We start from the raw sequence: 18438 nt of genomic DNA on the forward strand, positions 1-18438 counted from the left end.
GTTTTTAGTTGTCCATATATTAGCAAATCTTTTTTTTCCGTGTAGCTCCTGAAAATCGCCTCAAATATGAAAATAATTGCAAGCACTGCCTTAAACAAAACGTCTGACCATGATACATTCCTCGTACGTGCACATCAGGTCAAACTGAACAAAAATCCCTCTACCATTTTGCGAATTCTGTGTCTACGCGCATCATTCCCACCTAGTCTATCGCCGCTCGATGCTCGAGTAGAGTAACATTGCGTTAGGCGAGTGGCAGCGAGCGGTAACAGACTAAAGGAGAGTGGCGCGCAAGGAGCGCTGATTAGCGCTTTCCAGGTCATGCTCCTAAAGCACTCCACTCATAGTATCGCACGCGACGGTTCGCCAATCTTCTTTAATTAATGACCACAAATTTCACGTGGTTGTTCGCGAAATGGTAGAGGAATTTTTCGTTCAATTTCGCCTAATATACACGCGCACGGAATGAGTATTTGTTATCGTCAGACGCCCTCCGTGCAAACAGGACTCTCTAAGATATACGTTTTCTTCTTCCATCTGACGAGAGCATCCGCCTATTATGTAGCCAGCTAGCTGGCCGAGCTGCAAATTAAAATTCTATCGAAGCAAAGGCGCTTAAGATTAACTCGAGATTCATTCATTTTTCACGCTCGGAAGCTCGCAGCAAACTCTTCTCCACTCCCCTTCTCTCTTTCTCCCTCTTCTCTGAGAAGTGGAAAAAATGGATATTTTATTCTCTTTAATATTCGATATCGATCGTCGCTCCTTTCGTTGCTGCACGAACGAACTATTGACTTCACATTTATCCGGGAGAGCAGCGCAGATGAGTCTCCGCTGCAGATCTCCTGATCATCACCGGGAAGCAGCATCTTTCGTCGAGCATCTCGCCGTTATTCCCTTTCGCGACTTCTCGCGCGTCGCGGAAGGCATTCTACGGCGCGAAATCTGGGGCCGTCCCTCGCACAGCGGATTCTCTTGGAGAAGTGTCGCGCGCGACAAGGCGCGAAGTGCATCGGCAAGTTGGCTGCATTATTGACGTAAAACCCGGCCCCCGATCGACCGGCATACCGCGCCGCACTTTTCTCACATCTGTCTCACGTGTTCTCGCGAGAGACGACAGCGCCGTTTGAATGTCATTCCGACCGGGCAGATTTCCGCGAGTACACACGACGTGGTGTTATCGCGATGACAACCGAGAATCTGTGCTCAAAGCGAGTATAATAGACGAGCGCGGCAGAAATGGTAGTCGACGAGATGCATCCGTATGATCGAACGGAAATCCGATAGCCACCCCGGCCGAAGACAACTGCCGAGATCGCGAGGGGGTTAATTGAACGTGGCAAGAGACGGAGCAAATTGACGGGCGGCAACTCGAGCCTGCTATTGTGAATTTACACTTGCGTCCAATAGACATTATCGCGCGGCTGCGAATATGAGGTGAGCGCCGCGTTGATATCGTATACATGGAGGGAGGACTGATAATACATCCCAAAAAATATAATCTCATCCTCGGCGGAATCCTCTTCTTTATGGCTTCAAGAGGATTGCTGAGTAGAAATGTAACTGGTATTAATCAAAAGCTAATATCCAGGCTGAATTAAATTTCCTAGCTCGTTACCAATTCGTTATTGATTGGTTATTCGCCGAAATATTGTTTCGAGTTTGTGGTCCAGCCGTTATCTAGTCATTACACATCAAATATGACGAAGTAGATGGCGTTGTCTATTCTAAAATACATAATCTAGCTACTGTATTAGTCACTAGCGTTTTAAAAACTTACAAAGAACACTAGGCAACTCAAAAATTCAAAAAATTCTGAAACTTTGTGTGTAAAGCAATTCATCCGTAACACAAAACTATTTTTTGTTCGTGCGAAATTTTAGGAGATGAAACACCCTTTTAAAAAAAATCGGTTTTTTTCTTTTGAAGCAAATATCGTCGAAACTATATGAGATAGAACAAATTTTCCAAAGTGAAAATTAAATGATTTCAAGAGTACTTTAGAACTATAATAACAAAATTTTTTTAATTATTTATTTATTGTATACCCCCAACCCTATTTAAAAGAAAATTTTTTTTATTATAGTTCTAAAGTACTCTTGAAATTCAATTTTTACTTTGGAAAATTTTTTCTATCTCATAGTTTCGACGATATTTGCTTAAAAAAAAACCGATTTTTTTCAAATGGGTGTTTCACCCCCTAAAACTATTTCCGCACGAACAAAAAATAGTTTTGTTTTACGGGTAAACTACTCTACTTGCACACAAAGTTTCAGAATTTTTTGAATTTTTGAGTTGCCTAGTGTTCCTTGTTAGGTGGCAAATCAAAGTTGAGATTACATTAATTTTATGAAAGTCTCAAATGAGCAGAATTGAGCGTTATATTATCGGCTAGAAACAACTTAGTTTCAGCAACAAAATCCATTGCCCTCGTTTATTAGTTTTTTCATCTCGCGTGACTGTAATTAATTTATTGCGTTTATTTAATCACAGCTAACTTATTCTAGAAGAATCCTCTTGCATAGCATTCATGTATAAGTGGATGAGATTATATTTTTTAGGATATAGGACACTAAAATAAATTGAAACCTGAGCATAGGATCAACGAGGAACTCGCGTTCTCTTATTGTTATTTTTATGTCGTCGACATCGGTAACTACACTGAGAGAAAAAAAATGATTGATCCAACTGAAATTATAGTTATTCCTTGCCCGGATCGTACTTTTTGGTTGTTTTATGTACACGAAAATAGTAATAAGTAACATGCATGTCGGTTTATTATCACTAACATTACAGTAGAATTTAATTAGAAAATGCTTTCTTTCATCATAACTTGTAGTAATAATTTCTCTATGTGATTGTACAGTTACAAATACCAAACATTTTTTTCCTCAGTTTAACAGCAGCACGTAGTCGTTCACGACGACTGATGAAAGAGGATGTTTCACGATCGCAGCAAATCAATCGGCCTGATCGTTCTACTTTTCGCGAACAGTGAACGAGAGTCCCTTTGTTACATTTTATTCTCCTCTGCCAGTCCCCCCTCCCTCGCATTCACGAAGTTTATTTATTGTGAATCGACAGGATACTTGGGGCGAAAGAGGATATTGTTATTTACGAGAGATAAGGGGCTATTATTAGACGCGCTTCTTCGCTTGTTCGCGAAATTGTATAAGTATTAGTTATCGGCTTACATTTGCAGGGACGCGAATAGTTTGTTACGAATTCCTTGGTGGGACGAGAGAGAGAGAGAGAGGGAGAGAGAGAGAGAGAGAGAGAGAGAGAGAGAGAGAGAGAGAGAGAGAGAAAGAAAGAAAGAAAGAAAGAGACTACTCTACCGAGGAGAGGAAATATGCTCGATGATGTCGTTAGAGTTCGACGAGGGCAATGGGTCTTGTTGCTGAAGGACTGTATGTTCGTACATTTTTAATGACAAGAGGACGGTGGCTAATAATACGGCGAACGAAAGAAATGCGCGGGCTACGATCGATACGACGTGATACGAGTAATGGAAGTATCGCGTAGTGGCGCTCCCCGTGTAAGTCTTCGTCGGGAAGAAACACCGCTGAAACTTTGTACGTGACTTGTATATTATCCCGAGCGTGACTACTTTTTGTTATTTTGTCCCCTTTGGCGCCTTCGCTGGCTATATTTTATAATCTATCACGCTCGGAACTTCCTGTGACAGGCGGTCTTGAATACGCGCGATTGTTATTAAAAACTTTCGAGGGCGCTCTCTCTCTCTCGATCAAATCACCTGATTTATTGTGGATTTTGAATTTAGTATTCAGTTTTAGCTTAGCTTTCAGTTTTTCAGGATCGTTATCAAGCTTGCTTTATTTATTGCAGATTTTTCCTTCTTTTATTTCCCACTTCCTCTTTTTCATTCTTTCTTATCTTATCTTCTTGTGCTATGCAAAATGGGTTAAAAGTTTATGAATAAATAATTAATTGTCACGCCCTTGCGCGCACTGGGGTTGCGACATGGCCTCGGAAAGATCACGAAGGATCACGAGAGATGGTCGCGTCGCTGAAGACCGTCACACAGTCACATAGAATGGATAACGGGATACGAGTTTTCCTCGCTCGCGCTTCGAATTCAATTGCTTTGTAAAATTAATAAACGTCGAAACACTGGACTGGCGTCCAGCTAGTGAATTGCTCCCAGCAGCTTGTTGAAATCTAACGCCGATATGTACACGCTGAAATGATTATTAAATGATGGCAACATGAAGAGTACATACATCCCCGCGTCTCGTTAATAATAATAATAATACGTTCGAATATTTCGCAGCGGCTAATAGTGTTTCCATTTCATGCGATTCGTATCGCGACCATTGAAATCGATTTTCACGAACCCGTGTAACTACTCGTTAACAAATCGTTCCGAGCAATCTCCGTCCCCGAAATTAATGGACACGGCTCTGTATACATTAGCCACGTCGTCAAAAATAAATTTCAATAATTAATCTCAAAAGTTGGCCAATGATAAACGAGGGCGCCGCGACAGGGAAGTTTGCCGATATTTTAAATACTCTTTCTCGTAACTTCCGAAGCGAGGGAGGGGGAACGCTGAAAGGACTCTGTCTGTAATATTATACGGCGCTCAACTTACAACTACCACGGGCGCATAAAACTCGCGACAAAAACGGCGAAGTTAAACGGACTCTTAACAAGATTCCCGGATATTTCCAACGTCTTCCATTGTTATCGATTATAAAAGCGACGGTGCAAAAATTCGGCCACTTTGCAATATCGCGCTGGGAAACAAAACGAGTTACTTTAACGCGTCTCTAGCGGAAGATTCATGCACGAAGAGATGTTTCTCGTTGAGCGATCAGAACGCGTTTCATCCCGCTATTCGCATGGACATACAAAGATAAATTATACGACTAAACGAAACATTATTTAAATAATCTTCGATATTCAATCACTAAGAATTAATTTTGGGCAATAAGTATCCTTTCGTTCGCGTAAAAATTTTCCAAGATTTGCCCAGAATATATATTCTAATTAGGTATTAATTGAAAATCACAAACGTGGATTCTCTACCTAGAAACAAAAATACTATGGAAATACGCGTTTTTTTCAGTCGGTAATGTCGATATATTTTTATGATATCAAAAAGGAAATTTTCATTTTTACGTCAACTATAATATTTAATATGGAATAAAATATAAAAAATATATTTATATTTGTGAATAATATATTTTACTTATAAATACAATTATTTGGAAAGTCAATATATTTTATTCAGTTTTAACGTAAAATGAAGACCAGAAAAATATTGGGTTAACTTTGAATTACCTCATCTAAAATCGCATGTTTGAAACATTACACTTCTAACAAGTAAACTTACCCAAAAGGTACACTCCGATTTCTTTCTAACTTGGCACAAATGTAGAAGTAGAAGAAATATTTAGGTCATATTTTTTCATTTTGATCCACTTTAAGTTTCACAGGCAGTTTATAGCTTTTTAATGTTCTAACTCCTATCATCAACAAGTGCAACAAAAATGCATAAGAAATAAAATTGAATACAAGATATAGTTAAATAATTTTAACAAAATCGGCATAACTGAGACACGAACTATTCTAAATTTCAACCGAGATTCCAACCGAAATACTTCAGATCTGTGCTAAATTAGTCAAAAATAGTTTGAATCTCGGCCAAACCGAGAGAAATCCGGTAATTTTAATTAAAATGTTTACAAAATCGGCATAGCTGAGATACGAATCATTCTAAATTTCTTTAGATTCCAAGATTCCAATCCAAATATTTAAAATTTGTGCTAAATTAATAAAAAATGGTTCGAATCTCGGCCAAACCGGGAAATTATTTGTATAAATAATTTTTTTCAATTTTTTACATGTTTTGTTTAAACATTTTATTATTTATACAAATAATTTTACACATTTGACTTCATATTCATAATCAGTAAACCAAAAAAACTTATATCTTGTATTCAATTTTATTTCTTATGCATTTTTGTTGCACTTGTTGATGATAGGAGTAAGAACATTAAAAAGCTATAAACTGCCCGTGAAACTCAAAGTGAGCCAAAATGAGAAAATATGATCTAAATATTTTTTGTACTTTTACATTTACATTTACATTTGTGCCAAATTAGAAAGAAATCGGAGTGTAACTGTTGGGTCGGTTTACTTGTAAGCAAAACCCGTGATTATTTTAAAAAATCTATCTGTGGATCCCAATTAGATCCTAAGGAAATTTCTGTTCTTCAAGAAGCTATTATTCACTGCCAATATACTTGCGCGGTTCTTATTGGCCAAAATTAATTAATTTTCAGATAATTCTCTGATAAATGTGTTCTCAGTGATAACGTTCGACTCGTGTATGGAATCATATTTTGCTGTGTGTTTCAGGGTGAAGGTGAGGCCGGGCGTGAAGATCCTGGAGGCCTCGTCCAGCAGTCCAGACTGGATCGTCGATAACGAAGTCAACGCGAAGAACACGGCGGCGACGTTCACGGTGCGGCGCAAGGAGAATGCGTCGCGTGTGCCGAGCACGTAAGTGCCTCATGTACTTTCGGGCTGGTCTGACACTTTTCCCCTCGTTAAATCTTGCGTACTTGCTCGACCGCCGAGCGCTAGATAGAGAATCTTACTGAGATCATAAGCATGTTAAAAGCACCCTTGATGTTACGTGCGATATCGAAGTTTCCGCTACTATTTCTCACGAAATTGACACTGATCTCGCCACCTGGAAATTGCCTAAGGAACTGTACTCTTTCTTTTTCCCATTCGCAATATTCAGACCAATAAGATTAGATGGTTATAATTAACAAACTATGAACATGTACTCTCTAAAGTACAATCAGTATATTCTTCATTGAACTGATGGACTGCTTAGAACTGGTAGTTCAGTCATAAGTATAGCCTGCAATCAGTGAGGTCTCGCTGAAAGGGCCAGTTAATAGTAGAGACTGTTCCCATTATTGCTGCACTTTACGAACACAGACAGTGTCATTGCACGCGAAGGAACATGAAGGCCGTTAATTGCATCGTCGGAAACGCAGAAAGTTGGATTTGGTATAGCATATAATTTATGAAATTACAGATCTTGCAATGAAATTTTACTTCCACTGATCAAAATCAGTAATATATAAGAAGGAGCAGTTAAGTGTTATCACTGAAAATCAACGAATATTTATTGGTCATCGGTGAAATACTCATTTTACTCTGATTCGATCAGAAGTCATTTTTACTGATTCACTTCAAGAGAATACTTTTCACTGAGATTCAAGGTTGCGGATGCACGAGAGTAATAATAAAATTTCATTAAGATTACACCAGCTTTGACACATCAAGACTGTTTCCGTTTATTACATTTAATATTTGACGTAAATTTAACGCAGTGTAAAAGGAAACATATGTGTATATTACTGAGAAAAAATATTTAGTATATTTATAACTATAATCACATAGAGAAATAATTACTATATAATTATGGTCAAGAAAACCATGTCTTTTTATTAAATTCTACTATAATGTTAGTGAGAATAGCCTTATATGCGTATCGCTACTACCATTTTCGTGTTAGGACAACCAAAAAATATTGGGGTTGGGGTCGAAGATAACTAACTTTAGTTAGATCAATCATTTTTTTCTGTCATGAGGTATATGAGGATCAAGGCTATCAAACTGGAAGATAATCCATCGGTTGGTCTACAGTGTCGGGTAAGGCAGTAGTCGTCTTGGGCGTGCAGTGCCTCTTCTTCTTCTTCTTCGCATCCTTCTTCTTCTTCTTCTTGTCTTTCTTCGACCGAGTCACCCGTTGGGCTCTCGTCTGGTAACCTTCTTCGATCGCGAGTCGATTCCTCGCGGTCTCTTCGGCCGCTGAAGTCGCGGCCGATCGAGCTAGCCGAGCGTTCGGTTTATTCTTCTCCTCGGACGATGATTTACTTTCCGAAGTATCGCGGGTAAATCGCTTCTTTGACTTGTCGTCCCGCCTCGCGGACGATGATTCACTCTTCGCGTCCTCGGCGAGTCGATTCTTCGGATTGTTTTCGAGTGCGCGGATGAATCGCGAGTTCTTCGGCTTGTTCGTCTCCTCGGACGACGATATGCTTTCCAAGGAAGGATTCTTGAACGACGCGTTAGACCTGGTAGACCGACGCGTTTTCTTGCCTTCCTCTTCGGACGTGTCGCTCTCGGACGTATCTTTCGCCCTGACCGGACGTAGCCTTCCTAACCGGTTCTTCGGTTTGTCCTCCTCTTCGGACGTGTCGCTGTCCGACTCCACCTCTCTGATGAACCTTAATGATGATATTTTTGGGTAGACCCGCTCTTTGGACGCTGATTCACTTTTCGAGATATCGCGTCGGCCCTGTACGTATCTCTTCTTACGATGCTTCTTATCTTCCTCCGAGGACGATGACGACGAGGAAGAAGAAGATGACGACGAGTCGTCATCACAATCGTCATCGTCGTCATCGTCGTCGTCATCGTCGTCGTCGTTCTTCTTCGATTTCCTATGTTTCTTCTTGCTCTTCTTGTGGTCATCGTCGTCATCATCATCATCCTTCTTAGATTTCTTCTTTTTCTTGCCTTTCTTATCATCATCGTCGTCGTCGTCGTCGTCGTCATCATCATCATTGGAGGAGCTGCTGTTGTCGTCATCATCGTCGTCATCGTCGTCGTCGTCATTCTTCTTCGATTTCCTATGTTTCTTCTTGCTCTTCTTGTGATCATCATCGTCATCGTCGTCATCATCATCATCCTTCTTAGATTTCTTCTTTTTCTTGCCTTTCTTATCATCATCGTCGTCGTCGTCGTCGTCATCATCACTGGAGGAGCTGCTGCTGTCGTCATCATCGTCATCGTCATCGTTCGCCTTGCCCTTCTTCTTCGAGCCCTTAGCGCGCGCTACGCGCTGCAGCTCCGTCTCCTGCTGTTCCTGCTGCTCCTCATCCTCCAGAAGCCTCAATTTGTCCTCCAAGTAGGACTCCCTCTTCGTACGCTTCTCCTCTTTGCTCTCCTCGCTGGAAGAAGCCGAAATGTCGGATTTCTTCTTGTCACCTTCGTGAGTGATGGGGGTCTCTGCCGTGCTCGTGTCTATTTTCACGGTCTCTACCGTGGTCGACTCTATTTCCTCAATTTCTGATTCCACCGCCTCGGCGCACCTGCTGCTCGCGAGCAACACGAGGGTGCCCGCGAGCAAGAGCAACGCGCTGCAACGCATAATCGGTGACACGGACCGGCACTCGCAAGAGAACGGTGTACACTCACGACCAGCGTCGGTTGGTCGTCTTATATACGGTCGTCCCGGAAAGACCGATAAAGCGGCACGAAAATAGCGTCACGGAGCTGTGTATGGTTGTTATCAGCAGTTAGCAATTGATATCGATGCGTATGTGCTGAGAAGCAAGTGCTGCTCAAGGAAGAGCAGCTACAGGGAGGAAAGAGAGGAGAAGGCAGGCGAGATTGCCTCGTTATCGCGGCGATGAACCCGTCGATGGTCCGCTTCGATTCCGCGTGCTCTGCAGCACTCGTCGAGAGCATCTCGTCGCCGCGGCCTCTCCGAAAGAGAGAGAGAGAGGGAGAGAAAGAGAGAGAGCAAGCTTCCGCGAAATCGACGATTTACCGTCCCCCGGTCTCGGATCATCGATCGCGAGTGCAGGGTAACGTCGGCACGCAACGCAGATCGGCGGCCCCCGATAAGGGGGTGACTCGCGGGGTTCTCCGCCTTATCGAGATTCTGCACGGCGCTCTCTCGCCTGTAGTAGCGAACGCGACGGCTCCCGCATCGAGATCAGGTCGATGTGTATGTCCGCTCTCCTTTCCTCTCTGTTCTTCTGCTCCCCCCTTCTCTCTCTCTCTCTCTCTCTCTCTCGCTCGCTCGCCAGGCACAGGTAGCTCGAGGCTCTGCGGAATAATTACTTTGAAGTAACGTCGCGGGCTGCTTCTCGATCCCTCGATAAGATCGTAATGAGCGAATGATGCCGCGAAAGTTGCGCTTATTAAGGATGTTTAACGAAGGATTCGCGTCGAGGATGAACGGACGTGGAAGGGAAGAGTGGGAGAAGTCGTTCTCTCGGCGGATATTAAGGCTGAAATCGAAGAATCCGTCTTGGAGGCGACTGCGAACGACGGCGATTTGTAATCTCTCCAACTCGACGGCGCCGAGCGCGACTTTTGACGTGACTAACAATTGGCGTCTGTGTCCTCCTTTCGCAGTCGCGACTCAAACGTAGGAAAAGATGCTGCAACCTCAGGCCTCCTCGAAATTTCCATTTTTATTTTAGTCATATGTGAACTCTGGCTGTAAACGCAGTAAATTGTCACATTAGCAAAGCAAAAAGGTCGCTAGAGAGCACTGAAATCGAACATGGGTCCAAGATATAGCACCTTCTCTTACGCTTGCTTGCCCCTTTCACCCTTCTCTTCTTCTCTATCCGCAACCGGCTCTGTTTCCAATAAAATTTGAAAAATTCACGACTCGTATGTATATGTGTGCGCGCGCGCAGGCGCTACGTAAACATTCTTCCGATTTTGTCAATGTTTTTTTCCCAATTGTCCGCTTCGTTACAGAAACGTACTGAAAAACGCGTTTCACATATTTTTCGCGTTTCAACGAGTGTACACACCTGTAATCCGATGCGGTGCAAATCTCGAATCCTGATCTCCACATTGGAGAGCTCTATAAACGAAAACAAAAAAAAAACGAAATTGGGACATCAAAGGAAAACATGACAATCACTGATTTAGTTGGACAGTTCTCGATCGTGAGGCCGTCAATACGAGACAAATTCACAGTTTAATTTCAGAACGAAAGCGACCGGGAGTTTCCGGCCGGGGCACGGTGCATTTTATGTAACACAGTATCGTTCGAAAACAAAAAGTGAGTTTAAAAAAAAAATATCCTACGCACTCATCCATTTAACGTTACCCGAGAGGAGGATTTGTTGTTGCTTCCCCCAACGTATAATTAAGTGCAACGAATTTACGGATCTCCCAGCGAGCCTAATTGTATTTACATGAGGCAATGGATATTTAATTACCGTTTAACTCATAATTCCTCGCGAAAATTGCTCGTTCCACGGCGATTCTCTGCATCCGACGTCGCTGCGCTCGTCGTAAAATATGAACGTGTCGTCGGGGATCGTGTGTATGTATAGCGCGAGAGAAACGGCAACGGATGTTTCGAAGAACCCTTCCGCGCTCATCGAAAGAAGAATATTCTCAGCATGATAGCAAGAACCAACGGCGGGGAGCGGAGGGGGAGGATAGAGAGCAAAGGGTGCCTCGGTCGGTTTCTTACGCGACGTACAATTTTCCGTTCGCCGTTTAACACAGCCGGGCGAGTTTTCGTTCTTTTTAATTCCCGCGCTCGTTCCCGCGAGGAACTCCTCGTCGAAATAGCATCGGTCGTTAAACGCGTATTTACACTGCTCGAGAGCGAACGAGCGAACGTTTGCTGGCGCTCACGACGGTAAGGAATGTGCAGCAGCCAGCATCGCGCGGGCGCATCCCTTCGCCGGCGATACAGAGGCATCGCGAATTGTTCGCGGGATCGCGAACTTGCGAAGAACTATGTCTGCGTCTAAGCAGACGCGCCTCCCCCATGCACTGCGTCATCGTCGCGGAATTACACGCAGAAAAAGAAGATATGGCGTGTTCTCTGAAGTACAGTCAGTGTACTTCTTCACTGAAATGCTGCACTTACGACTGATGCCTCAGTCATTAACACACTGAGAGCGAAGTGTTTGGTATTTGCAACTATAATCGCACAGTGGAAAGATTTATAGTCAAGAGAAGCATTTCTCTATAATTTTAGTAATAATTAATTGTAAAAACTATAATATTTTCTCCGCGCACAAACATTATCAATCACACAGTTATCAACATTATTATCAATTATGATTATCGAATCCTCGTTGATAATCACAAGGATTCTGTCGGTAATTTTAGAATTCTCGAGGATTTTAGAATCTCTGATTGACGATTTCGAGAATTTTATTGATGAATTGGAATCGGGAACTTTGTGATTGGTTGATGCAATCTATAAGATCGAGCTCTATAATTCAAATTCCCATTTCTGTTCTCAGGTCCGCGGAGGAGATAATGACAATGCTGCTGGAGGCCAGCGAGGAGGGTATAGGCGAGAGCTACGACAGGGATAGCGGCAGGATCGTGTGGACTGTGCGTTACACCCTGGAGGGTGAGGAGGAGAACGGCTCACAGTTGACGGACATCGATCAGTCGCAGCGAATGCAGCAGCGGCAATTGCAACACCATCATCATCATCGCGTCGATAAGAAGAAGGTGCAGGTGCGGCTGGAGATACAGAAGGACGACATACAGGCGGTGTTGCCGATCTCGAAGGTAGCGCACGATTCTCTTATCGATCAAACACAAATACCACTCGGCCGTATACATATATATACGTTACATGTACAGTCGGTGGCACAAGAGCGTGTACGCGCTATTTTTCTTAGCATACAAAGTCTTTTTATGAACACAACCTTAATGTACATTATATACTCTAAAGTGCATTTATCTTATACGGCGTCTAGTCTCCTCCATTATTGCCTTGTACGTCTTGGCAGAGTCGAAGCATGCTCTCAACATTTTCCAGAATGGAAACGTGAAAACGACATCATTACAATAGATTATCTCTCAGTCTCCCGACTCTAATCCCACTGGAAATATATGGCAACCATGAAGATGAAGCTTTAGGAAAAATGAGTTTTCACCTTAAGACAGCTTTGTATCAGCTTCACGCAATATAGAGGTCGTTACCTGGAACATTAGCGGAAAATCTCCTTGAAAACATGCCTCGACGCTGTCAAGGCATAATAATGGAGGGAATTGGACGCCGTACTAGATAAATGCATTTATTTAATGTATATAATATATATTAAGACCATGTTCATAATTCTGAAAAAGATTTCCTACTCCAGGAAAAACAACATATATACATCGTTTTTTCTAGAATATATATATATATATATATATATATATATATATATGTGTGTGTGTGTGTGTGTGTGTGTGTGTGTGTGTGTGTGTGTGTGTGTGTGTGTGTGTACAGAAAGAGAGAGAGAAAGAGAGAGAGACGAATCACGAGATGTCACTTTTCGGCACTTTCTATTTTGATTTCCTCCGATGCTAATTAAAAATTAAAGATGCGACAGTCACGGACGTTTTCGGAATTTCGAGACTGCCGGCGCGTGTATTTTAGGTTCAATTATATAGCTTTACGTGCGCACTTACGTGTGTTTTTCCGGAAATCTCTCATGTTGTAAATTATTGAGGATAAAAGAAAGTTTTCACGCGGTTTTAGCTCCAGTGATAAAAAAGAAAAAATGTTTATCGTGTCACCTTTATGAAAACGAAGTGGGAAGGAAAAATCTCCGGCTAGGAAAGAAGTCTTCGACTTCTCAACCTTATCAGTCTGTCGAACGGAAGCGTGACGGTACTTGTGCGAAGAAACTTGTTTATTACGATTTATAGCACACGGAAGAAAATTTATGCAGCTCCCGTTTCTGACGTCACGATCTAAGGAACGCGAGAGGCGGATAAGGAGTCTTGAGACGTCGTTGGCGCGATAGTCGGAGGATTTTTGAGACTTCGGTCAGGTTTTGGCGTCTCTCCCCCATTCTCCTCCTCATCTCCTCCCTTCCTCTTTTTCTCTCTCTCTCTTGTTCTTTCGTCGATACGGCCATTCTCGCCCTTCGTCCTTTCGGTCCTGTTCGTCGAAAATCCCGCGGAAAAGAGGTGACTCGAGCGACGAGCACGATCAATACGGACGTATCGATCACGTCGCCGCGCGAGAATCTGTTTCCACTCGGTCGGCCAATCTACGGTCCTCCCGCGAGCATCTCTCGCGTCGAGACGCCGAGAACGAGAGAAAAAGGAGAAGGACGACGGCAGGGAGTGAGGAAAAAGCGCTGGGGAGGACCGACAAAGGATAATGCTTTTCCCTCTTTGGCTCCCAAGGCGAGCTCTCACTCCTTCTCTCTCTTTCTCCCTCCCTCCCCCTGTCTCTTTCTCACTCTATTTCTCTCTCTCTCTCTCTCTCTCTTGTCTCGTCTCGTGGCCGATGCTTTTTCCACGGCTTTTCCGCGCCCGCGCGTTCACCATAACGGCGATATTTCTAGCCGCGGCAAAATTTTATCGATATCCACGCGCACACCGATCCCACCGGCTGGCTACGTGCTCCCATTTCGGCGATCCAGCTGGTAACAACAGATTGTAATGAAATTTTCAATTGCTGCACGCCCTGGCGGCTGGCATTCCCGCGCTGCTTCTCGTGTCGTTCCTGGGTGGACACGCAGAATGAAGCGCACAAAACGATGGAATTGTTCGAATTATTGATTCGGGGGAAGGACTCTTTTAATCGACATCGCGGGATCGACAAGGGGCTGGAAAGGGAAGGTTATTGAAAGAGCAACGTGACAATTGACGGCGCGGCGAAGGCGCCGCACTTTGCAGGCGCGAGAGAGCCAAAGACGGTTCTGTCAAATCGCTCTTTAAGCAGTCCATAACGGCACGGTCGGGACGCAACCCCGGGTATGTAAATTAGATCTGATGGTTCCGCGCTATCTAAGCGAGGATGACACGCTCGCAATTTCCAGTAACACGACACAGCAGGTGCGCGCACGGTCGTTGCATAGCTCTACGCGCGAAAGCTCGTCCTCCTACTTTGCCGAGGCGATCACATTCATTGAAACACTCGCCTGCTGAAACGAATTAATTAAAAGAGTCTAATTTCGACTTCCGAGACGAGCACCAAAAAGTAGGACGTCACGCGATTGAAATAACCGATTTGGTTGAGAAAATTGTGCTAAATCCGTGCGTTTATTTTATCCTCTCTGTGTACAGATATATGAAGAACATTCTAAAGGAGAATTTAATTAATATCGCATCGTGTTAATTTTGCAGCGTTCGGTGATCGTTTCGTAGAATCGCAATCTCAGAAAAATTTTCTACGCGTTTCCTCGAATCGTCGAGCGTAGCAAATCTTATGACACACACAAACAGTTTGCGCAAGACAACACTTTACGCTGTGTTATATATATAAATAATAATTTTTTCAATGACCGCGCGAATGCGTTAAATGCGTGTGAAATCGTGCCGTCGACTATGAGTTCGATTGCGAGACTCGATATCGCGACGTTGCGTTTCTAACGGATAACGCAGGACAGAGGTCGAGGGCGAGGTCTCTCTTAATTAAAAAGTTCGTTTGCATGTCTCGCGCGGCAAGGGGGCGGCAATTAGAGTAAGGATAATCAAGAAGCGCGCCGAGTTTCCGACAACTTCCCGCGCCCGCGGCGCTTTCAAAGGGATATGTAAACGAATTAATTATCTAATTTATCAATTAACGGCCTCCGACACGCGCGCTCGTCTCCTCCGTCGAAATTTATCGGGGTAATGGCCTGTATTGTGCATATTTTACGCGCAATAGCGTGGAAAGTCTTCGTCATCCTGCCGTCTTCTCCATCTGTTTTCTTCTTGACCAGATTCCAGGTCGGGAAACATTTTCCACCTTCCTTCAATGAAATCGAAAAATAATCTTGCACTCTCGAAAATATCTGAAAGGAGACCGCGTGTGATTCGTTCACGTGTTAAGGTTCATCATTTGTTATACTCCTAAAATATATGATCCTGCAACAAGTTCATCCATTAAAGTATAAAGAAATGTCTCGAGTATGCAAAAGCAAGAACGCTTTCCGTGAAAGATAAATCAACTATAATGAATCAGTCGTTTGGTAAAATAATTCTAATGTTTCTTAAAAATGGACATATTATATTTATGTAAAGTTAATTTCAGTGTAGTCTAAAATTAATCTTAGTGTCTAAGTTTCTCTTGGTCCATGTGTGTGGTTTCTGGTGCTAAAAGTACCAGACGGAGACGTGCTCTGAAAAGATAAGATCACATATACACAGTGTCTGAATTTGGATGCCCAACTGCTCGTATATAGTTAGAACTCGTTCAACTGAAGGGAAATTCTCCCACCATTTTTCTGTTTCGTCCGATTTTCGCCGTTTTTAGAAAACACTCAATAAGCCCAAGACGTCTTTCCAGATTATATATTATGCAATGTAATTACGTTATGTAAATCCTAGCAATCTTCGCGTGGTATACCTTAGGTAATATTAATGTTGGCGTCTACTTTAAGAACTCAACTCAGGAAGTTCTTATCGAAAAAAGGGGTTTATAACCAATGTTTTTGACAGCACCTATAAGAATACAATAAAATCTAGGATATTCCGTTTGAAAATATTCAAAACGACTTTTACCTCTAATCTTGAAAGCTCAGCCAAGGATCTAATTAATATGCTCACCGAATCCGTTACTTGATATTCGATAATTTTTGTATTTAATATTTTTCTCTAAAATGTTTATTTTCAAAATATCTTGCCGGCAGAAGGACTTTTTGAATATTTTGTATAATAGATTATGAAGAGACAAAACTTGTTCTTTCAAATATCCATTAACTATACAGATCATCTGGATTTAGGTGCATGTTTGCAGGTAGAACTTGGTAAATTGAATAGAAAAATCCTGTACTCTGAGAAAAAATGTTTGACATTTGTAACTGTGATATTTGTATAATGATATAGAGAAATAATTACTTACTTTAAAGAATAAATTATAATCGAGGAAACTATTTTTTTATTAAATTCCTACTATAATGTTAGTGGTAATAGCTTTATATGCATGTTATTACTGCCATTTCTACTAAAAATATGATTAATCACTATGAAAAAATCACTATGATTTTAGTTAGATTAATCCTTTTCTTCTCAGTGTACCAGTGTAAATTCTAAATCACCGAATGCTGAAACGTACCAACGTTTCTAACTGCGAGCAATTTTTTAATGCAACGCTACGAATCACCGAAAAATACCGCCTGAAGCGAAAGAGTCGCGGAGCAGCAAGACATGCTCTCTGTCCGATAAAACTTCCATCACGGAAATATCGACTTTGAAATTGGTCCAACAATTCTCCCGTGCATTCTAGCTCTTTTTTTTAACACGTAACAAAAATTGAACCGAAAGTTGGTGCACGCGCGATTGTAACCGGTGATCCGAAATATTTTCCATGGTAAAAGTCATAACAGTCCATGCACTCCCACTCAAACACACACACACACATGCATATGCACGCTTTCGCACGCATACACACGCACCCGCGTACGGCTCGGCGGTCTCGTAAATATTCGCACGGGTCCCGATACAGCTCGGAAAATATTTGATGAAAGGAAAGGAAAGAGCCGGGGGTTGGTTGGCTGGGTCGGAACGTAAGCCTTGGCGCCGCCACCACTTTTACCATCGTAAGAGCGCGTTCGTCGGCGGTGATACAGTTCACTGGCGTACACACACACACACACACACACACACAAGCACATAGACACTTGCCAACCGCCAACGGGGTATACAGGGAGCCCGCGCGAGGTCAGAGATTTAAATTCCCTCGCTGCAATATCCGAGCCGTTTGATGTTCCTTCCAAAGGCCGGTCTGCGCAGGAGGTAACTTGGAAATGGCTTACCGGTGGACCAGGCTGAGCCTCTCCGACCCCTTTTGCCGAGCTCCTGCTGACGAACCAGAAAGTACACAAGTGATATGCGGGCGTGAACGTAAACGCGGACGTGGACGTAAACGCGGACTCAATGCGGATGTAAACGCGGAAAGTAATTTCCACACACGTGAACGCGCCCATAACAGCGCGGCTGCGAGCATCCCTCTCCGGCATTTGCAAAGTGACCGCGCGGCAAACTTGACGATTGTCCGCAAATCTGCCGGCCCTCGTGTTTATGCTTTATCGTCAAGGTTTCTCGCGATTTCGTGGCATTAAAACGTAGCGAAGCTCATAGATAAATCAGTGATTTCGGAGAAAGTGCTCTTTTTCTCGCGAGAACGACCTCTGTGTCACGAAAAACGCTCCTTTCCAACACGGCCACCTCGATTCACGCGAACGGATTTTGACGATTTTGAGTTTTCCCGCGCATCTTTCTCAAAGTTCTCACGTGAATTCGAGGAAGTATGCATACAACGCGCACCGTATCCGGAAGAAATGTAAAAAAAAGATAGAGAAACAAAAGCATGAAGAAAAATTTTTAAAATTTTTTCTCCTACACTTTGAGAAAAAGTATCTAACAAATAAAAAATATTTTTTCATTGAGTACACTAAAAAAAATAACATATTCCATTAAGTCTAAATTCTTTTATTTTATTAGAATAAATAATTGCTTTCAAGAGAGATTAAAGCTTTAAGAAAGTATATATTTTGAAAAATATTCACCGTAGTACGAGTAGATATGTTATTAGTACTAACCCCGATATTTTTTTATTTCCCAGATACTTTCCTCTCTTAATGTAGTTGTCTGGAATTGTTGAAGGATAACTACGACAATGTTGAAACACTTCTTGAATCAATCTCTTTGATTCCACTTGAAGCCTCGCTT

The 18438-nt window shown here is 42.6% G+C and overlaps 2 protein-coding genes across 4 annotated transcripts in view; one reads left to right on the plus strand and one right to left on the minus strand.

The window, feature by feature from the left end:
- LOC116849809 (transmembrane protein 132E) overlaps positions 1-18438 on the plus strand; it is a 176642-nt gene that overhangs the window by 147332 nt on the left and 10872 nt on the right. For all 3 annotated transcript variants that reach the window (XM_032827363.1, XM_032827365.1, XM_032827364.1), the window contains exons 3-4: positions 6388-6531; positions 12072-12348. In XM_032827363.1, coding sequence (XP_032683254.1) covers positions 6388-6531; positions 12072-12348 — 421 coding nt within the window. The remainder of the gene's footprint in view (positions 1-6387; positions 6532-12071; positions 12349-18438) is intronic.
- Positions 7155-9266, minus strand: LOC116849810 (protein starmaker-like). The gene has a single exon (XM_032827366.1). The coding sequence runs from the start codon at positions 9203-9205 to the stop codon at positions 7661-7663; it is 1545 nt and encodes a 514-aa protein (XP_032683257.1). The 5' UTR covers positions 9206-9266; the 3' UTR covers positions 7155-7660.

Source organism: Odontomachus brunneus, unplaced genomic scaffold (assembly GCF_010583005.1).
Source record: "Odontomachus brunneus isolate Ranch 3 - 2012 unplaced genomic scaffold, Obru_v1 Obru_scaffold_126, whole genome shotgun sequence".
NCBI classification, from domain to species: domain Eukaryota; kingdom Metazoa; phylum Arthropoda; class Insecta; order Hymenoptera; family Formicidae; genus Odontomachus; species Odontomachus brunneus.

Coding starts and splice junctions, on each gene's coding strand:
- LOC116849810 (XM_032827366.1), bottom strand. CDS start 9,205: ATGCGTTGCAGCGCGTTGCTCTTGCTCGCGGGCACCCTCGTGTTGCTC.